Source organism: Diabrotica virgifera, chromosome 9, assembly GCF_917563875.1.
Source record: "Diabrotica virgifera virgifera chromosome 9, PGI_DIABVI_V3a".
NCBI lineage: Eukaryota > Metazoa > Arthropoda > Insecta > Coleoptera > Chrysomelidae > Diabrotica > Diabrotica virgifera.
Window position 1 is genome coordinate 52,237,629 of NC_065451.1, and position 23,831 is coordinate 52,261,459.

The window sequence follows — 23,831 nt, forward strand, 5'->3', positions numbered from 1 at the left end:
TAGTAATGATTGAGGAATATCGTCTGGATACAGGGAAGGTGAGATGAGGAACGTTCTTCGGCAAATCTTTATGAATCCTATAATAGTGACTTTGCGATTTTTCACTAATACTTGTATATAATGATTCCCAATCGCTTCTAATTTTATTTCTGAATATCGCTAAAAGATCGTTTGCGTCTGTTTCATAGAAAATATTGTCTAAATGGCATGCGTCCTTGGCTGCTATATCTACATGCTCATTGCCAATAATACCAGCGTGTCCTTTCACCCAAATGAAACGAACTTTTCTGTCAAGCTTTCCCAGATATTGAATAATTTTCCTTATGTCATATATTATACTGTGCTTATAATGTTTTGTTGGGTGAGAAAGTAATGCCAACAGTACTGACTGAGAATCTGTCAAAATAGCAATTTTCTGAACCTGATTTTCTAAGCACCATTGCAGCGCTTTTTTAATTGCTAATGCCTCGGCTGCAAAGATACAAGTAAAGTCCGCCACACGATGCAGCTGTGTATGACCAGTGGATGGTACATAAAAGGCAAAACCCGAGTTGTCCCTAGTCTTTGATCCGTTTGTGTATACTGCAACTTCATTATCCTGTGCTCTCAAAATGGATTTCAAGATCATATTATTTAAGGATGATAGATTTGAATACTCAGGAAATATGACCCTCGGTTTAACAATTAAGGTGTCATATTTGCACTCGAAAAGTGGGTATTTACTGTGGTTATGAATCCACTTTTCATAGGGGTAGGTATCAATACAAGCATCAGCCAAAGGAGGGGAACGTTTTTTTGACCAGTAACGATTGGTGAGATTTTCAATATTAACTAAGTTAATTTTATTAGACAACAACATATTACATGACCTATATTTAACCATATGTTTTGCAGCTAAATAATGTCTACGAAGATATAAAGGAGGTTCTTGTGCTTCAGCAAGAATTGCATAATTTGGTGATGACAACATCGCGCCCCAGCATAACTTAAGTGCTTTAGCTTGGATGCGATCCAATGTGTTTAAGTTACTGGTAGAAGCTGATCCGTATAGTGTACACCCATAATCCACGATCGATCTTATTTAAGCTCTATAGAACATGAGAGACGTATTAGGGTGAGCTCCCCAACTTTTTCTGCATATAACTTTGAGTAAATTTAGACCTTTCCCACATTTTTGCTTAATATAGCTAATATGATCGGTCCATAGCAATTTATTATCCAGGACAATGCCTAAATACTTAAAACTAGTAACTGAAGGTATAGTATAATCATCGATAGTAATAAAATCTTGTGTCCGTAATCTGTGCCTAGTAAAGCACAGTTGGACCGATTTATCAGACGATATACTAAAACCAGAATAGGAAAGCCACCTCTTTAAACAACTCACAGCATGGTTCATTTTTTGCAAACAGAGATCATATGTCTTATGCGTGACATATAGACAAATATCGTCCGCGTACTGTATTATTTTAATATTGTCATCCAACAGATCATGCAAATCAGCTGTATATATGTTAAAAAGTAAAGGACTTAGAATAGATCCTTGAGGCAGACCATTGTATATATCGCGTGGTCCATGTAATATGTTATTGTGGTCTCGAACATATATTTTTCTATCCTTGAACATATACAAGATATTGGTTGATACTTTGGCATTAATACCCATTTGAATCATTTTCTGCAACAAAATATTCAAATCTACCACATCATATGCTCATTTTAAATCAATAAATAAGCAGAGCAAGTTTTCATTTTTTGAAAAACAAATTTGAATATCGGTCACTAAATTTGTTACAGCGTCTATAGTTCCATGACCCCTCCGAAATCCATATTGCGCACTCGGTAATAAAGCGCTACTTTCAACAAAATGTTCTAATCTAAGTTTGGTCAACTGTTCAAACGTTTTTGTAAAGCATGACATTAAAGAAATTGGACGGTAAGATGAGGGTAAATTTAAGTCTTTTTTGGTTTAGGAATGAGGCATATTATAATATCTTTAATTTGTTCTGAATAGTCTTGCTTCATCCACCAATCATTAAACATATTTAGTAAGTATAGCTTTGCAACCTGTGGACGACTACATAAAATTTTGTAAGTGAAACCATCTAATCCGGGAGCCGTACTGCGAGAAGTTTTAAGTGCTAAATCAAGCTCAGAAATATTAAAAGATTTTGACATGTAATCAGACTTTTCATAATATAAAGGTTTTTTATCTTTATTTTCCGAAAGAAAATTAGAAACAGTTATTAAGTCCTAAGTTATTACTTATTAAGTCTTCAGACAGAGGAAGCGTTTTTTTGGAAAAAGATTTATTGCTAATAGATCTAACCACATTCCATATTTTTTTAATTGGTGTACTTTATTCAGTTGATTTATGGGCCATTCCACGAACATACGCCTGTTTTGGATTACTTCGACAACGAATATTTTACTGTGCAACATAAGAAGTACGAAAGTAAATGGCGCTAATAATTATTCCAATAAACAACAATGTAATTTGCAATTTACTTTCGTTCTTCTTATTTTGCACAATAAAATATTCGTTGTCGAAGTATTCCAAAACAAGCGTATGTTCGTGGAATAGGGTATACGTATGATATGAAGCTATTCTTGCGTTTTCGTGTAAAGAGTTGTTTAGTTTTAGCAGCTATATTTTGATAAGCTATGTAATTTTCAAATATGGACAGTTTTTGTATTTTTGTAAATATTCTTTGCGCTTCGATATCATATTTTTACATTCCTCATCCCACCAATAAGGCAGATTGTTACGTGGTGTAAATGGTCTTTTTTCTGGCATGGAACCGGAAGCGGCCAATGCAATTGAATCTAAAAGGAATGCTATTTTTTCCGTATTGTTTTTAAAATTATTTAGTGAGGTTTTAGCAAAATTTGCTTCTATATTATTCTGAAAGAGTTGCCAATTTGCCCATAAGTCATTCCACTTAGTCGTGGGATTAATTAGAATTGACGAATAATTGGTTTGAATTTCAATAGTAATTGGGAAATGATCTGAACCCAGAGTATCCAATGTTACTTCCCATGATATTTTATCAGCTAGATGAGGATATATGATTGTTAAGTCTACTGCAGATTTACGACCGTTAGGTGACATTCGCGTACCATTATTTAGAGTTAATAAATCAAAATTGTCCATGGCTTCTACTAGAATTTTCCCAATCTTATCATCTAGAATTGGATCCCATGAGCTGTGGTGAGCATTGAAATCACCACAGAAAATGGTAGAGACAGCAAATTGTTCAAACAGATTAGACCAATCCTCTTTGCTTACTTTTATGTCTGACGGTTTATAAATTGATACAATATTTACTTCTAATTTAGGAATATGAACTGCGCATACTTCTATACGAGAATTAAAGTTGTACTTATTAGGTATTTTTGTAAAGTTAAATTGTTTACTGATGTAAATGCCAACACCTCCATAACCATCATTCCTCAATTTTTGTATCGAGTTATAGCCTTTTAGACGGAAATCGTAACCCGGTTTTAGCCATATTTCTGATAAGACTAAGATATCACAGTACGTCGTATTTAAAAAATGTAATAAACTCGCTTGATTTGACAAAAGAGATCTACAATTCCCTTGTAGGATTCGAACTATGTTTTTATTGATTTGTTCTGTCATTTTGGGTTATGTTATAATTGCTATTTTCTAATATTATATCTTCACTATTGCTCACTTTATCAAATATTGAATTAATAAAACTAATAATATTGTGATTTTTTATTGTGTATGACGAAAGCAAATATTTGGCTAATTATTTTGTCTTTGAATGTCATAAATTCGTCACGGTAAGGGTTTGGTAGAATTGAAGTGTGAGGTCGATCTATTCTTTGCTTTGGCACCGCCAAAATGCTAGGAGTCAAAGTTGGAGAAACTGGAGGAGAACTGTATTTTCGTCGTTTCTTACTCTGTGTGGAATCTTGTGCATATGAACTGGTTCGATTAGTTTTAGGATTAGATAATAAATAACTGGATTCATTGTTTGTAGAAGTGGGAAGTTCAGGGAAATTTTCTAAGTTATTAAATATGGCGAATCTATTGTTGGTAGCTATTTTAGCGTACGAAGGATTAAGATAGATAAATTCAGCTTCTTTGAAAGATATATTTTCGAAGGCCATTATTTTTTTAATCTTAAACTGCTTTTTATACACAGGACACTCTTTAGAAATAGAAGGATGCCCACTGTTTTGACAGTGAACACAGTATACCTCATCTGTATCACAACTTAAATCTTTTGAACGATCTTTAGAGCATTTATTACAACGCGGTTTACCCCTGCACTGAGACTGAACGTGGCCAAAGCGCAAGCACTGTAAACACTGTACTACCGGGTGTATATACGGCTCGACAGGAAAATTTACCATGTTAATTTTGACACAATCAGGGATTTTATTACCTGCAAAAGTTAAAACAACAAGCTGTCTCTTTACATATTCGATTTTATTTGTATTATTATCAACTATTTTCCGTGTTAAACGTTTAACCTCTGTGACTGGACTATTGAATTCTATCACCTTTAAAATAAAATCTTGCGTAAAAAAGCTATTCCACATACTCATTGCCATTTATTTCCATATAAGAAAGTACAGTGGAACCTCGATAAGGATTAATTGGGACCGCGGCCGATCCGGGTTATCGAAAATCCGGTTTAGCTGGACAGAAAAACTCCATTTATAATTGCAAAAACATGAAATACATATGCACAGTACATCTAAATTACGTACAGTTGTATACAATATTGTTCATTTCATGGTAAAAAACTCAGTCAAACTGAAAAAATATTTGTTTTGTGACGAAAATCGGTCCAAGTTATCGGAGGCCGATTTATCGGGGTTCCAGTGTACCCATATGGAGCAAATATATTCTTCAGAATTATTCTTCTTTGATCTTAAGAAGTATGTAATGCGTCCATTGAATCGATGATAATAACAAATTTGTTTCATAGATAAAACCACATTTTTTTATCGCCCGGTGAATTGTCGTAAGTTCTCCGGTATAATAAATATGTAACAATTTATCAGAATTCATATGGCGAAATTGATGTTTTCGTAGATATAGACTAGAGTATGTCATCACATTTAGAATCATCAGTAAAGATTTGGTATTTAGATAGTAAACTTTTAAAAGCTTGCTGAATAAGGAAAGGATATTGAGACAATCACACTGAATCTGATTGTAACGGTAAAATTTAAAATCCCTTTTAAAATTGAAAATATTTGCTACTTACTATTAACAAAAATTAAGAAGGAATATTGTTGTCATCATAATTAGGATTTTAAATATAGAAAATACTTGCAAATATTGAAATTTTATTATTATCGGTGTATTTGTAACTATTTTACTTGGAATTTAGATATCCTTTGAATTTATTACTCACTCGATTTGACCATATTTTAATTATTTATATAAACGACATATAGATGGCTTAGTGTGAAAACCTCGTATCTCATTAAATTACAATTTTACAGGAAAGGCAAAAAACTGATTTTCTGCATAATATAACCTAAAAACAAAAATTACCGTTACATATTTTTAATTCGAGCACATTGAGGCAAATATCTGATATTGGGCCAGAGCTAAAAGTGTTAAATGTTGCTAGTAAATTGGAAATACAAATATTAACTATGAAAAACACGTTAATATCCTTGCAGTATATAGAGCCTTTGCCTAAGTAACTATGATAAGCAAGCAAGCAAGCATAGTGGTTTAACCCAGCCTGAGAGACTTGCTCACCCTAGAGAATGACATTCGGGTGATACAATTCATTGGGTAACAATGATAGCCTCGTATATCTTGATATACGTGTTTTTCATCTAAAATGAGGTTGTATTTATTATTATTTAGGAGGTTTTCATTTTTCATAGCTTATTGCACATCTCCAAATACTAGGTTGATACAGTACAAAACAAATCTTTTGATTTAAGGTTCATAAAATGTTTCTGTATGCCAGACTACCTTTTATTGTTCACAGAAAACATTTATCCAAGTCGAATCTCTCAAACAAACACTCCAAATTAAGTACCAAATTTTTGGTTATAAATATACGTGGTATTCACACTAAATCAAGAGAGCAATTGATATACGTGGTTTCTTTTTTCGGCTGTAGAAAATAGTCTAGTGTTTTTGGATTTTTTCTAACAGTTGTAAATCGTGAGATACAAGGTTTTCAAACTAACACCAAAATGTCATTTTCGAAAAAAAAATGAGATACGAGGTTTTCACACTAAGCTAACTAAATAAACTTTTTCTTATTATAGTCCTCGTAGATATGTTGTCGACAATAGATACTAACGTATACTTACACTAAAACTGTTTTCACAACCAATTGTATTAATCCCAGAATTAAATACTGCATACCAAAGCAGCTGATTAAGCACCTTACCAAGGAGGCATCTTCTCCTTTCTTTTTCCGTTGCCTCATCCAAGCATCTTCTAGATTATTTCCCAGCTGTTCTGATGCCAGCCATTTTGGGATTTCATATATATCACTATCATCAAGTCCTTTTTTGCGTGCTTTTTTAAACAGGGGGTAGTTATAGCTGAAATAAACACATATTTACTATAGCCATGTAAGATTAAATGGAGCATGTATGGAGATCGACAGAAGATTGGAGATGGAGATCAATATATTACAAAATATAAAGAAGAATATAAATTATGAAATTCAATAAGAATGTGAAAAAACAAGAAAGAAAAACTGAAACGAACATGTATGGGCTATTCCACGAACATACGACTGTCTTGGATTACCGCGACAACGAATATTTTGGTGTGCAACATAAGAAGTGCAAAAGTAAATGGCTCTAATAATTGTTCCAATAAACAACAATGTATTTTGCAATTTACTTTCGTTCTATAATAATTTGTACAGTAAAATATTCGTTGTCGAGGTAATCCACAACAGTCGTATGTTCGTGGTATAGGGATAGATTAGCGAACAACTCTAAAAACAACAGTATAGCAGAAAAGTCGTTGGAAGGCCGCCGAAAAGGTGAAAAGCCATGTACAGTCACCAGCAACTCAAACAGAATAAGAGGCAGACAAACAGGAGTTATCCTGTCGCACGGAGACGAAGAGGAATACGGATGTTTTTTTGGGTTTAGGTAAATTTCAGAAAAAATTTAGTTTAAATCCTAAAGATAATGCAGTGCCAGTGACTAGGCCACCTCGTAGAGTCCTACTTACGATCAAGACTAAACTTAATGATGAACTAATTGATTTGAAAATCGAGACAACATAACAAAGTTGATATTCTTACTCGGTGGCTTAGCAACCTGGTAATTATTGAGAAATTGAAAACTGTTTCGCCTGACCACCTCCTCATTTTCTTTCTGCACTAATAGACTACTCATCAGCGCGCAGCGGTAAAAAACTGTAAAACCGTGGAATTTTGAGAATCAACACCGATTTTAATTAAAATTTGGGTTTAAGCTCTATTGACACTCTTCTTCAAAATCTACCCTATGCCGAACTGCGCTTTTGCCCTAGGGGTGAAAACAACCCGATCTATGGGATGAAATATTTCTAAATCAAAATAACTATGGAAATCAATAGAGTGGCCAATTCTGAGCAAATTTTGTTCTATCATTTTTTTTTTTAAATTGACACTTTCCAAGTTATTTGCGATTGGAACTATGCATTTTTCATTGAAAAAACTCACGTTTTATAACCGTTTTTAATGAATAAATTGAAAAAAATTAATTTTATAGAAAAAATCATTAAGAACAAAATTGTGGCTAATAAAAAAACAAGAGATCTGGGTCGGAAAGACCTAGATAAACCCAATAACGACTGAGGTATTGCTCGTTAAAGGATGGTCATTTTCGAAGTACTCGAAATGGAGAACCTTCAATCTCAAATAATTTGAATGTGGTGTAACTTTATGGGAGAACCTAAGAGACATCTTTTGAAGATCAATAAAAATAATTCAAATAAGCTTTAACAAAAATTTTTTGCATAATAACTGACTGACTTATGACAAAAATAAAGTCGCTCTTTGCTTTTTTCTTTTTGAAATGTAAAAATTAAACCCTCGTCGTTACAATCCTAATAGAAATGAACTTCTCACTTAAAATTAACTTTATTTAGGTATAATTGATGCGATCCATGTAATTCGACCGGTTTGGAATACTTAGTTTAGCAAAAATAATTGATTAAATCGAAAATGACATTATTATAATTTAAAAAAATGTGCACTTTTCTTAAATAAACCTAAAAGTATTCATGATACAAAAACAAAAAAAAAAACAAAATTTTCAGTAAAAGAAATCCTACAAATAATATTTAAAACATTTTTTTATATTATGAATACTTTTAGATTATTTAAGAAAAATACATTTTTTTTTTAATTTTAAAAATGTCATTTTTGATTTAATCAACTATTTTTTCTAAACTAAGCATTCCAAACCGGTCAAATCACATAAATCGTATCAATTATACCTAAATAAAATTAATTTCAAGTGAGAAGCTATTCATTTCATTAGAATTGTAACGACGACACCGACGTTAATTTTTACATTTCAAAAAGAAAAAAGCAGACAGCGACTTTACTTTCGTCATAAGTCAGTCAGTTCTTATGAAAAAAAGTTTTGTCATTGCTTATTTGAAAAGTATTTTAATGAACTTTAAAAATTTTTCTTAAGTTTTTACAAAAATTTGGACCATATTTGAGTTATTTGAGATTAAAGGTTCTGCATTTCGATGTTCTCCGAAAATAACCATCCTAACCCGCCAGTGGTCGCTATATGAGATTTTCTTTCACGGTTTCAGAAAATTTTCTGGGAAATTATACGCGCTGTAGTTCCTTCTAGTCTCCTAACTATCCTCCCTCGACAATCAAATAGACTCGTCGGCTCAGATAGTGACTCAGTTTACTTAGTATCACTATATTGTTGAGTCAGTGCGCTTCATGTGAGAGGTTCTCTCATCAAGCGACTACCGGCGTCACCAACTGTGAATAAAAATTAATTTTATTTTTCCCTTTAAAACCTAAAATAATATCCTTTTACGATGTAATAAAAGGCGCCGTGGATGTGGTCGATGATATGAAAACCCTTTACATATTCTGTTTCACGGGTTAGTTGTAGATGGTCACTTACCATATATTTTTCAATGTTATTGGCGGCATCAATAGTCACATTTTATATGAAGATAATAATAATAAAACACAAAAACGTCGTGTCTTTTTACAGAAAATGGCTTTATCGTTGATGAAACCTAATCTTTTTTGTAAAATTTTGTAAAGAAAGGCAAAAGTTGGATATGTGAGAGAAAATATCACGCGCGACCACTCGCGTAACAACCTACCTCGCGACCAATGCCGGGTTAAGGAGCAATAACTCAGTTGTTATTAGGTTTACATGGGTTATTCAGACGCGAATCTCTTTGTTTTTTTATTAGCTACAATTTTGTTTTTAATAATTATTTTATAAAATAAATTTTTTTTAAGTTAGTCATGAAAAACGGTTATAAAACGTGAGTTTTTTTAATGAAAAACACATAGTTTCAATGGCAAATAACTTAGAAAATGTCAATTTTGCAAAAAAAAATTATAAAACAAAATTTACTCAGAATTGGTCACCCTATTGATTTCCATAGTTATTTTGATTAAAAAAATTTTCATTCCCTAGATGGGGTTGTTTTCACCCCCAGGGAAAAAGCGCAGTTCGGCATAGGGTAGATTTTGACAAAGGTTATAATTACTACCTAAATTCAAATTTACAAGGAAATCGACCTTGGTTCTCAAAATTCCACAAAAAAATGGCTATTGATTGGACTATAAAAAATAAGATCTGGATGCTTCATCTATTCCTTCCAGAATTTTACGGCAGAGTCTAATATGAGTCAAATTGAAAAGGAGTTCTTGGCAATCTTATATGTATGCCATAAATTTCACAATTTTGTCTACGGAAGAAAAGTGTAAATTGAATCCGACCATAAGCTTTTAGAGGCATTAATGCATAAAAGCATTGCGGATATAATGTCGCCGAGATTACAAAGTATTAGGGTAAGATTATCTAAATATAGAGGTAAAACTCAAGATTCACGTATGTTACAGATTTTTAAAAAGAAATTTTATAAAAAATGAAGTGGATGATGATAAATTAATTACAGAAGTAGTTCACACTACAGGACTTTTCAACGCATTTCATTTGTTGCGAGCTTCTGTAATATGTCGTATAATCCGTGTATAATATTAATATACGACATATGACAGAAGCTTGAAACAAATAAGAAGCGTTGAAAAAACCTACTGACATGACTGATGAGAAGACAAAGCAATTAAAGACTGAAGTGGATGTTGATGAGGATCTGAAACTAGTAAAGAAATATCGTGTACAAGTGTGGCCCAAAACCTTATTAAGAGTGAGCGATTAAATTAGGTATTATTATATTATAGTCAGAGAGATAGAAGCGGATTTCGTGCGTGATAAGTAATATGAAAAAACTATACAGGGATATGTTGAATTAGTTGTGTACATGACTTTCCCCATCGGCCGGAAACCAGAGTGGGGGACGAGGGTAGTTAGCAGGGGTCAAAATCGCGGTTTTTATTATTTTTTTGTGACGCTCATGATCGAGATAGTGCACCAAAATTTGGGAATTAGTAGGTCATGACGTAACTAAGTAAAATCTCTAGGGGCGAAATGATCCGTGCCCGACAAAGGGGTGGAGGTAGGGGTGAATATAAAAAATATAAAGGTTTTTTGGCGACGTTCGTGACTGAGATAGTGCACCAAAATTTGGGGATAAGTGGACCATGACATAACTAAGTTAAATCCCCAGAGCCGGAAACCAGAGTGGGAGATGAGGGTAGTTATAAGGGGTCAAAGTCGCGGTTTTTATTATTTTTTTTTTGTGACGCTCATGATCGAGATAGTGCACCAAAATTTGGGAATAAGTAGGTTATGACGTAACTAAGTAAAATCTCCAGGGGCTTAACGCTGCGTGACCGACAAATGGGTAAGGGCAGGGGTGAATATAAAAATTATAAGGGATTTTTTGTGACGTTCGTGATCGAGATAGTGAACCAAAATTTGGGAGTAAGTAGATCATGACGTAACTAAGTAAAATCTCCAGGGGCGGAAACCAGAGTTGGGGATGGGGGTAGTTTTAAAGGGTCAAATTCCCAGTTTGTATTATTTTTTTTTGTGATGCAGCACATTTGTCCCCTACGCAGCGTTCGGCCCCTGGAGATTTTACTTAGAAATGTCATGATCTAATTATTACCAAATTTTGGTAGGCTATCCCGATCATTAGCGCCACAAAAAAAATAATAAAAACCACGAATTTGACCCCTTATAACAACCCCCACTCTGGTTTCCGGCCCTGAGGAATTTACTTAGTTATGTCATGGTCTACTTATTCCAAAATTTTGGTGCACTATCTCAATCACGAACGTCGCCAAAAACCCCTTATATTTTTTATATTCACCCCTGCCTCACACCTTTGTCAGCCAAGCAACGTGACACCCCTGGATATTTTACTTAGTTACGTCATGACCTACTTATTCCCAAATTTTGGGGCACTTTCTCGATCATGAACGTCACAAAAAAATAATAAAAGCCGCGAGTTTTACCCTTTATGACTACCCTCGTCTCCTACTCTGGTTTCCGGCTCTGGGGATTTATGTCATGGTGTACTTATTCCCAAATTTTGGCGCACTATCTCAATCACGAACGCCAAAAAAAACCCCTTAAATTTTTATACTCATCCCTGCCTACCTCCCCTTTGTACCCCAAACAGCGTTCCTCTTTTTACTCATTCTACTTATCCACATTCTGTTCCTCATTTTACTTAGTTACGTCATGACCTACTTATTCCCAAATTTTGGTGCACTATCTCCATCATGAGCGTCACATAGAAAATAATAAAAACTGCGAGTTTTACCCCTTATAACTACCCTCGTCTCATATTTTGGTTTCCGGCTCTGGGGATTTTACTACTTAGTTATGTCATGGTCTACTTTCCCAAACCCCTTATATTTTTTTATATTCACCCCTACCCCCACCTGTTTGTCGGCCATGCAACGTGTCACCCTGGAGATTTTACTTAGTTACGTCATGTCATGACCTACTTATTCCCAAATTTTGGTGCACTATCTACATCATGAGCGTTAAAAAAATAATAAAAATCGCCACTTTGACCCCTTATTACTACCCTTGTATTGAAACTGCAAGGCAAGCATTTATAAAAATGACGGCACTGCTTAGAAACAAAGACCTCCACTTGCCTCTCAGATTGAGGGCTCTAAGATGCTACATATTTTCTATATTGCTATACGGAATGAGAGCTTGGACATTGAAAAGACAACACATAAGAAGAATAGAAGCGTTCGAAATGTGGTGTTACCGAAGAATATTGAAAATTCAGTTAATTCAAAGGATTACCAATGTTGAAGTGCTACTACGTTTAAATATGGAGTTAGAAATTATGAAGAGTATAAAAACTAGAAAACTAGTGGTCACACTACCAGAGGAGAAAAATACGAGTTGCTGAGAATTATTATGCAAGGAAGGATCCAAGGAAGAAGAAGCATAGGAAGAAGACGCATCTCCTGGCTGAGGAACCTTAGAGAATAGTTCAACTGTAGTTTATTACAACTGTTTATAGCAGCAGCCAACAAAGTGACCATAGCCATTATGATATCCAACCTCCGATAGGAGAGGGAACTTTAAGAAAAAGAACTACCCTCGTCTCCCACTCTGGTTTCCAGCCGTTGGGGAAAGTCATGTACACAACTAATTCAACATATCCCCGTATAGTTTTTCCATATTACTTATCACGCATAAAATCCGCTCCCAGCTTTTAGGCAAGCCGAACACCAACGAAACATGAAACGAAAAACATGAAACATGAAACGTAAAATACGTTTCATGAAAATTAAACACGGCTAAACAAATCTTGAAGTCCGCCTACCAATGAAACGAGTGTCATTCATGCTCATAACACATTTTTATTTTCGGAAAGTTTCATAAATGGCCGGACGTCTATTTGTTTAGCAGTGTTTTATTTCCATGAAACGTGATTTACGTTTCATGTTTCTTTGGTTTGCGGCCTGCCTTAGATTTTATAATAAATGAAATATAATATATATTTAGGTAACGGAATAATATTTTACAAATACAGCATTTTAGTTCCAAAAACATTGAGAGAGAGCATGAAAAGGTTATTATATTCGAGTTATTTTGGCATTCAGAAAACTCAACAGAGGGCAAGACAGATATTACATTGGCCACAAATGAACAAAAGTATAGTAGACTGGGTAAAAAAGCAAATGTGAGATATTTAAAAGCCACAATGCTAAAGAACCACTATTACTTAGAGAGAATTGTGAATTATCAAGTAGTGATATATTAGATTATGATGGACAGTCATGTCTAGTTCTGATCGATTATTTTTCTAAATGGCTCGATATAGTGAAAATTTATTCAAAAACTTCTCAGGCGGTCATCAAGGAATTAAAAAACATTTTTTCGACACACGGAACACCCAAGGAAGTCACATCGAATAACATGCCTCATAATTCGTGGCATTGTCAGCAGTTTGCTGAAGATTGAGATTTTCGGTTTGTAACATCCAGTCCCTGCTATCCACGCTTTAAAGGACAGGCAAAACCTATCGTTGAAATTGCAAAAACACACACTTAGAAAGTGTGATCAGTTAGATATGGTCTGCAATCAAACAATTTTGTGTAAAGGAAGTTCAAAATGAACTAAACTTCCTGAATCCAAAAAATTCTCCAAGGATCGAAAACGTAACCTGAAAAATGTTAAAAGAACTACCACGCAGAGGAGTCGTACTCATAGTGTACATTTTCAATGCTATCCTGAGACTAAACTACTGGTCGATGCAACTCCAAACGGCAGAAATAATTTTAATACTGAAACCAGGGAAGAAACCCAAACGAAGTTTCATCTTATCGGCCAATCAGCTAATTGCCAGTCATGTCAAAAGTACTAGAAAGACTCATACTTCAAAGAATAAATAAGGAAGTACTCCCTGAGGATTGTATTCCATCACAGCAATTTGGTTTTCGACAAGACCACTCAACAGTTCAGCAAATACACAGAATACCACATTCAATAAAAGCAATAGAACAAAAACAATACTGTCCCTTAGTCTTCTTGAATGTTAGCCAAGCCTTTGATAAGGTTTGGCATGGAATATATTATACAAAATATCTAAAATCTTTCCGCTGTCCTTCTAGCGACTGGTCGAATCATATCTTCATGGCAGATAGTTTATTGTAAAAGTGAATGATGAATATTCGAGGAAATTCCCAAGCAAGGCCGGAGTTCCACAAGGCAGTGCCCTGGATCCCATTCTATAAGTATTATTCAAATCACGTATTCCTACTTCTCCACACACTGTCACAGGAACCTTTGCAGACGACACCGTCATCTTAGCAATTTAAAATTCAGTAGAAGCTTCCAACATCCTACAAAATGATTTAGCAAACCTATGAAATTGGGTAAAAAAATAGAAAATTTAAATAAATGAGGCTAAATCCATCCACGTCAAGTTTACTACAAGAAAAGATCAGTGTCCATCACTATACATAAATAACAAAATTATTACTAAAAATAACTCTTTCAAATACCTCGGTATACATCTAGACTCTAAACTTACTTGAAAAGTTCACTTGATGTGCAAGAAAATCTAGTATTGCTATCATCCAAGGGAGCCAGTCAAAAATACTACGCATGATCACAAATGCACCTTGGATCGGGTCGAATTTAACATTACATGAACATCTGAAGGTTCCATTCATCACAGATGTCATTAAAGATAGGCACAACAAACACCACGAAAAAATGGAAACACACCCCAACGCAGTCTTACAGCCGCTAGTAGAACCTCCAATTGCCAGAAGGTTAAAGAGACCATGACCAGCTAACATGAAGACTACCTAGGACTCCTTCACTGCAAGGAATCCCTTCACGCCAATGAGGAACCCAGCTCCCAAGTCAATATTTTAACTTATAGGATGTTAATGTAGTCTGATTTTTAAATAAAATATAGGTAATTAAAAAAAACTTAGATATGGCATTTCTGGAATATCGAAACACTCCTATCAATGAAACAGATAAAATACCGGCCCAGTTAGTAACTAACAGGGTTCTTAGATCGAGGCTACCATCAAATAAAAAGCACAAATACATAAACTTAAAGGAAGGTTTGGAGAAACTAGAGGCAAAAAGAAACGAATGTAAAAAATTATTATGAGAGAAACACCAATATAAGAAGGAAAATAGTGCCAGGAGAGAATTTAGATGTCGGAGAGGATAAAGAATGGAGAACAGGTAAAATTCTGGAAAGAGTTGATGAAGCAGCCAGATCTTATTTAGTGCAGAAAGAAAATGGGAAGACGGTCAGAAGAAAGAGTTATCACTTGAGGCCTTCCCTCATTAAAGCTGAAATTAAGAAAGATGGTGATTTTACATATATAATGATATCTCATTGAACTCCTCAGATGAACCTTCAACGTCACAGAAAAAAGCTGAAAATAGAACTAGCACGAGACTCAAAAGGGCTCCAGTTAGTATTAGTGCCTACCAAAAGTATTAATTACAAGTAAGTATAAAAAATAATCTCTGTTGCAGAAGCATCCCTCTACGATTAAGAATGCTAAGTGGCTACGTATTTAACACGCTATTATACGGTGTAGAGGCCTGGACTCTCAAACAGAACAACATAAAAAATATTGAAAGTTTCGAGATGTGGTGCTACCGTCGAATGCTGAAGATAAGTTGGGTTGAAAGAATCACAAATCTTGAAGTAATACGAAGGATAGGAAGAGACCCAGAAATTTTATTAACGATAAAACGAAGAAAACTCGAGTATTTGGGTCACCTGATGAGAGGTCATAAATACGCATTACTTCAAAATATAATGCAAGAAAAAATAGAAGGAAAACGGAATCCAGGCCGTAGAAGAATGTCGTGGATGCGGAATTTGAGAGAGTGGTTTGGCTGCACCACTAATGAACTTTTTAGGTCAGCTGTAAACAAAGTCAGGGTAGCCTTGATGATTCCCAATCTCCGATAGGAGTGGCACAAGAAGAAGAAGATAAAAAATAATACTAAATGGGCAGGACATCTACTGAGAGTTAATGATGAAAGACTACTGAATACAACCTTGTTGGAAAGGCCCGATAACCGAAGGTCAGTTGGTTACCCAAGAAAAAGATGGATAGATGCAGTAACTAGTGATCTACGTAATATAGGGCTACAAAATTGGGAGATTGGCAAGAGTGAAGGAAAATAGTAATCTATTAAAATTATATGTCTGTCAAATACTATCTTCTTTCAATATTCAGCTAATACAGTGTTTTTAGAAAACGCGTTAAAGTGTCATCTAGAAAATATAATATTCCCTAAAAGTCCTGTCGCCACGGAGGGTACAACGAGCTCCTTTATTCAGATGGACTTAGCCAAGTTTTTTTATGTATTTTGACCCGTAGAACACGAATATTTTGGGTAACAGTTGATTCGGATGCCGATAAGGTTGTTATAAACAAAGAACTTGAGGAATTACATAACAGCATTTTTTCGCAAAACAAAACATTTTTTTTATTTTTTGGGTCATTCTAAGCAAAAAATGATATTAAAAGTTTTTTCGTATGATGCATAGTTTTCGAGATAAACGCGGTTGAACTTTAAAAAAATCGAAAAATTGCAATTTTTAAACCCGAATAACTTTTGACTAAAAAATAAAATAGCAATTCCGCTTACTGCATTTGAAAGTTCAAGTCAAATTATACCGATTTTGATTATTTGCATTGCTAAAAATTAATTTGTTTATTGTCAAAGCTATAAACAAATTTTAATAGTGTTTCCCGTTGCCAATGCATGCTTTTTAATGCATGCTACGTAGAAATAGCCTGTTTGTTGGCGAGCCTACTCGTTCGATTTTAAATGAGAAATGCATTTAAAACATCACTCAAGCACTATTAGACCGGTCTAGTTAGACTCAAAAATTGAAGTGAGGTTACAATAATTACCATCAAGCTGAAAATTGGCAGGATTGTTCAAAATACCATCATAAATGAAATCTAAAAAGTCCTCATAAATCCGACCAGAGCTAAAAAATTTACGCGGGGTCAAAGGTCACCAAATATGGTTTTTAGCGATTTTCAGCGATACGGTAAGTTTTATCATAAAATTAGTGCTAACAAAAAATGTAGAGTAGATAATTATCTATAAAAAATATTTTTATAATTTTTTTCGTAAGAGCCACCGTTTTTGAGATATAAGGATTCAAAGAGTTGAAAGGGTTCTAACCGTCATAATATTAGTGCACCACGTAGTATATTATACATCACTGAAAGTGTAATACAAGCGTTTCTGCTATAGAGCTTGCGGTCTACCGAGGGATGCAATGTATAAGCTGTATTATATTACAGTGCCAACAAAAAAATCTTTACAAAGTTAATGTAACACGAAAATAATAAAAATTATTATTTCAATTTTACGGCTTGTTCCCAACAAAAATAGTAAATTGATATGACAAAATATTAACTTAGAATAATTATTCTTCTTACTTATGCGTCTTATTCAATTTGTAAAGATGGGTTTTGTAGGAATAAACACGTTCTATCGGTACGTCGGCTAATCGAATCACCCTACATATTCTTTTCTCAGAAAGGTTTGAACATAACAATGAAAGCCAACTTTCTAGGCAAAATGTTTATTGCTAAGTGCGAATAAACATTTCAATATACAATAAACTTTATGCAAATTTAGTTTGTTTACTATTATTCAAATTACACTGTTATCTTCCTTGGTGGCGAAATCTTTCAGGTAGATTACACCCTCGAGTTATTAATAATTAGTCTTGAGTACTACTCCAGAGTGAAAACACGTGTTAAACTTTAATATTAATTGAATGTGCTGAAGTTTTTAAAAAAACTAATTCAACTCCACAAGAAGTTATTTCCAACGGAATTAGCTTTCTTCTCTTTATGTATAGAGCGCCTAAAAAACTACGTGCTTAGATAAGTTTCGATATGCAAGTTTCCTCTTAAAAATACTAGAAATAAAAAACAAGTGCAATTATCTTGTCTTCCTCCAACCTCAGCTGCTGCCCATCAACATGTTTCTCGGGTATATTCATGTATGTTCAAGTGTGGCTTGGTCATCAGCTAGATCCAAAAGACTGGGGATGGAAATTAGTCGACAGTTCATTAGAACCAATTCAAACTTTACTCCCACCTGCGCCGGAAAAACTCATGAACAAAATTTTTTGCAACTGTAAATAGGGATGTAGCGCTAAATGGGGTTGCAAAAAAGTTGGACTGTTTTGTTCGGTAGCATGCACTAATTGTCAAAACCGGTCATGCTCCAATGTTGAATCACCAACAATTGACGATGCATTTGATTCTATCGAGGAATCATGCGATGTAATCAAAAGTTATTCGGGTTCGAAAATTGCAATTTTTCGATTTTTTGAAAGTTGAACCGCGTTTATCTCGAAAACTATGCATCCTACGAATAAACTTGTAAGAACATTTTTTGCTTAGAATGGCCCAAAAAATACAAAAAATATTTTGTTTTGCAAAAAATCGCTGGTATGCAATTCCTCAAGTTCTTTGTTTATAACAATCTTATCGACATCCGGATCAACTGTTACTCAAAAAATTCGGGATCAAAATACATAAAAAAATTGGGTAAGACCATTTGAATAAAGGAGGCCCTTGTACCCCCTGGCGACAGGACTATAACTGTATATCTCAATTATATCATATAAGTAGGTATATAATTAAAATAATACAATAACATTATCTATAAACCATAGACATATTGCGAAATGATAAAGAGTTGTAGCATAATTAATAATTAAAAATAATAATGATCAAACGTTAAGATAAAATTAATATACAAAAAAATACTCACAAAAATGTTAGAAGACGAAAAATGGAAGCTTTGGTTCGGGGATTTGTTTCTTTGGCATTTCTTTTTGACGAGTCCATATTGGATAAGGACAGTCAGAAACCATAAACACCTATCTCGAAAAATTATTAGTAGTTGTAAATGTCTCGAGTTGTTTCCTTATCTGTCTTATCGGCGATAATCCACTCATGATATTACCGATATATTTGTGTTGATTTGTCTAATAGATATACCGGGGCAGGTGTAGGTATTCATACCTGCAATGTAAATATGTAAGTTGTAAAAAATCCACATTATAGTGAATAATAAATAATATTGGTAACAAGTGATTACTATACTACTCCAGGGAAATAAGGTAGAAATAGACCATGTTCAGGACACTCAAAGATCCAGGTAGCTGACTACTTTTTTAGTTATTGTAGACCTATAGGAAGAAAACCTACCTGTTTCCTGCCTAGAGTTCGCGTCCGTTTTTTAATTATTAACAATTTAGTGCAAGAATCGCGATTTTTTCGATTTTTTGCACCCCATTCAAGAGCTAAATATTTAATATAAAATTACAAAATTGAATGTTTTAGAACATTGAAAACCCTTCAAAATGCCGATTTTTTAAAGTTAAAAAGTTAATTTGTTTAACTGCAAAATAAGTGAAAATGGTTATTTATTAATAACTTTTACTAAAACTACCATAGAACTTTAGTGTTTCACCCAAAGGTAACAAATCCTCAAAATTTGAGACCGATCCATTAATTAGTTTAAGAGTTATTCTATTTGTTTATCCCATAGACCTTTATTTTGCAATAACATAAGACAGAAAATAATGAAGATAGCGCAATTCTGTGTATACCAAATGAAAGTAGAAAACTGATGCTATCAAAATGTACTAAAAAGAGATAAAAAAAATGTCTAATATAGTGAAAAATCCTAATGCCAAATTTTTGAAATTTTGTAGTTTATAAACATTTAGAATAACTTTAAAAATATTTTAACTATTTAGAATGAGAAATAAGCCACAACATTATTAAAAAATGATTTTTATTAACCCGGGAGTAGTCGCGCTCACTTCTGTAACGTCGATAGTCGCGTGTGAGATTCTATCTCAAAATACGAATTTAAAACAAATTTTTATTTTGTACTATTTTTATCTACTTTTTATATATAAAATATATATCTGTAACAATTTTATTAAAAAAAACCTGTGTTAACGGCCACCTGCCAACATCGGCCACCTGTCCTAACGGTCAGTTTAAAAATTTCCCAAATCAATTATATGTAGACTACAAAAATTGGCAATACCGTCCACCTTTCTATATCAACCAATAGTGTAGGAAACAAAGGTTGAACCTTGCAAAATGGACACAAGTCCGGTTTTATTTTTTTTCTGGTATATCAAGGGGTGCATATTATAAGACTAACTTTTTCTGAAAAAATTTCGCCCCGGAACCTCCCTTTTCACCCCTTTAAAGGGGTAATTTGTGGTTTTTGCGGAACGTAGCCCGTCCTGTAACTTTTACAAAAAATTTCTTTTATAGAAATATGAAGAGGACTATATTTTCTACGATCTATTTCCGACACCATCTCTCTATCATCCACCGTTTAGCGGGGGTGGCGCCCTAAAGTTGACAAGTTTTTAAAAAAGATGTTTTTAAAAAAAAATTATTTTTCCCTAACTGTAACGGAAATTAAGAAGAAATCCTGCGTCAATTATTCACAAATAGATGGTTGATTTTTTGGTATAGGTCTCACTTAAGGGTAATTGCCCTTTTTTTAATTACAGGGTGTTACATTTTAAAAGACCTCTTTTTATACCATCTGAACCGTTTATGCTAGAGTAAAAAGACTTTCAGCGATTACCCATGTACTGGTGCTATTTACAAATTTGTATAATGCACCCCCATTTTTTCCCCGGAACCACCCCAAAAAAGAAGAATTAATAAATAAATTGATTTTCTTGGAATCCTTCACACACAATGCCCTTTATTAATATGCTTCATATATCATTTTGTGCACGTTATTATTACCCATGCATGGACACCAAAAGCAATTTCCTAGTGCAACCCCTGTACCAAAAAAAAATAAATAAAATGGGGGGTTGAAATTTTTTTTTGTTTTTTGCTTTTTGATCCATATGGGCATATGCTTCATCAATAGTGCTTTTCAAAAATATATATGGTTATTGCAACATCTCTGCGAAAACCACCCCTATCCTTGAAAATATACTGCAGAAACTACCCCTATCCCTTGGCGAGCATGTTTTTACGATTTTCTCATTACCTATGTATTCTTTTTAAACAAAACTTATACAAGGTTAAAGACCACTATTTACTCTAAAAATTATGTCCTTTTCATTTTTTCGTATAAGCAACCGTTACGGCACAGTGGCGCCGTAAACCTCATATATGCTTTGGCGGGCTCCAGTTTTTGTTTTTTTTTTCGTCATCTGTTCGTTTTATTGATAAAGTACTTATGCAAAATAAAACAACACAGTGTAACCTACAAATTATGACTTATGCACATTTTACATTCTTTGCTCCCCAAAGCCACAGTGGTGGCCCAAAATAAATTTTTGCATATTTTCGCCACCTACATGCATTTTATTGCATTAATGCTAGCTTAACAGCACAATATTTACCCTTAGGTGGTCGCTACGCAGTGGCGGATCCAGGGAGGGGTGATGGGGGTGATCACCTCCCCCCTCTCAAACCAAGTGATATTATATTCGAAGATTATAAAAATATTCATTTATTTTTATAGAAATTTAACCAATTGGCACCCCCCTCTTAACTATGCTGGATCCGCCACTGTCGATTAAGCATAAAAAGTCATTCTTATAAAAATAATATTAATATAATATAAGTATTTCTATAAAAATAAATGAATATTTTTATAATCTTCAAATATAATATCACTTGGTTTGAGAGGGGTGGGGGTGATCGCCCCCATCACCCCTCCCTGAATCCGCCACTGCTTAGCGACCACTTAGGGGTGAATATTGTGCTATTAAGGTAGCATTAACGCAATAAAATGCGTGTAGGTAGCGAAAATATGAAAAAATTTATTTTGGGCCACCACTGTAGCTTTGGGGAGCAAAGAATGTAAAATGTGCATAGGTCGTGATTTGTAGGTTACACTGTGTTGTTTTATTTTACATAAGTACTTTATCAATAAAACAAACAGATGACGAAAAAATAAACAAAAACTGGAGCGTCAAAGCATATATGAGGTTTACGGCGCCACTGTGCCGTAACGGTTGCTTAAACGAAAAAAATGAGTAGGACCTAATTTTTAGAGTAAATAGTGGTCTTTAACCTTGTATAAGTTTTGTTTAATAAAAATGAATAGGTAATGAGAAAATCGTAAAAACATGCTGGATAAGGTATAGGGGTAGTTTCTGCAGTATATTTTCAAGGATAGGGGTGGTTTGCGCAGGGATGTTGCAATAACCATACATATTTTTGAAAAGCACTATAGATGAAGCATATGCCCATATGAATCAAAAAGCAAAAAACAAAAAAAAATTTTCAACCCCCCATTTTATTTATTGTTTTTGGCTACAGGGGTTGCACTAGGAAATCGCTTTTAGTGTCCATGCATGGGTAATAATAACTTGCACAAAATGATATATGAAGCCTATTAATGAAGGGCATTGTGTGTGAAGGATTCCAAGAAAATCACTTTATTTATTAATTCTTCTTTTTTTTTGGGTGGTTCCGGGGAAAAATGGGGGTGCATTATACAAATTTGTAAATAACACCAGTACATGGGTAATCGCTGAAAGGCTTTTTACTCTAGCATAAACGGTTCAGATGGTATAAAAAGGGGTTTTTTAAAATGTAACACCCTGTAATTAAAAAAAGGGCAATTACCCTTAAGTGAAACCTATACCAAAAAATCAACCATCTATTTGTGAATAATTTCCGCAGCATTTCTTTTTAATTTCCGTTACAGTTAGGGAAAAATATTTTTTTTTTAAAAACATCTTTTTTAAAAGCTTGTCAACTTTGGGGCACCACCCTTGCTAAACGGTGGATGATAGAGAGATGCTGTCGAAAATAAATCGTAGAAAATATAGTCCTCTTCATATTTCTAAAAAAGAAATTTTTTTGTAAAAGGTACAGGAAGGGCTACGTTCTGCAAAAACCATAAATTACCCCCTTTAAAGGGGTGAAAAGGGGGGTTCCGGGGCGAAATTTTTTCAGAAAAAGTTAGTCTTATAATAAGCACCCCTTGATATGCCAGAAAAAAAAAATAAAACCGGACTTGTGTCCATTTTGCAAGGTTCAACCTCTGTTTCCTACACTACAAGAATTCTTTAATTTTTAGTGACCGTTACTGAAAAATTTTACTGTACAGTATAACCAGTGTTAACGGCCACCTGCCAGCATCGGCCACCTCTCCTAACAGCCAGTTTAAAAATTTCCCAAACCAATTATATGTAGACTACAAAAACTGGCAATAGCGGCCACCTTTCTATACCGGCCAATAGTTCTTTCATTTTTAGTGGCCGTTACTGACAGGTTTTACTGTATTACGAAAAAGGATGAAATGTGAGATTCTGTCTAACGGCGCGACTACTCGCGGGTTAAAACTAATTGGCTTTCCCCAAAGCCATAAATTCCACAAAAAGAAGAAGAAGAAAAAAAATATATTCCTACGCATTACTACACCCTTCCTCCAGGAACTTACGAAATTTTTTCAAAATTGCAAAATTTTTAATGAAGTTATCGCGAAAAAGGATAAAAATTGAGATTCTATCTCACCGCGCGACTACTCGCGGGTTAACGTTTCGACGCCCAAATCGGGTGCCGTTGTCAAAATACAAAATACTATTAACATAAACAAAAATGTTGTTGCTTAGTAAAAAAATTCTTCTAATAATTTATTTAATTTGACTCATTTATATAGGCAATTCAGAT

At 34.0% G+C, this 23,831-nt stretch overlaps 1 protein-coding gene across 1 annotated transcript in view; it reads right to left on the reverse strand.

Moving 5' to 3' along the window:
* LOC114327199 (ATP-binding cassette sub-family C member 4) overlaps positions 1–23,831 on the reverse strand; it is a 194,685-nt gene that overhangs the window by 113,653 nt on the left and 57,201 nt on the right. The window contains exons 2-3 of the mRNA XM_050660972.1: positions 18,919–19,172; positions 6,325–6,561 (exon numbers count right to left, since the gene is read on the reverse strand). Of these exons, the coding sequence (XP_050516929.1) occupies positions 6,325–6,561; positions 18,919–18,995 (314 nt within the window). The 5' untranslated portion in view covers positions 18,996–19,172. The remainder of the gene's footprint in view (positions 1–6,324; positions 6,562–18,918; positions 19,173–23,831) is intronic.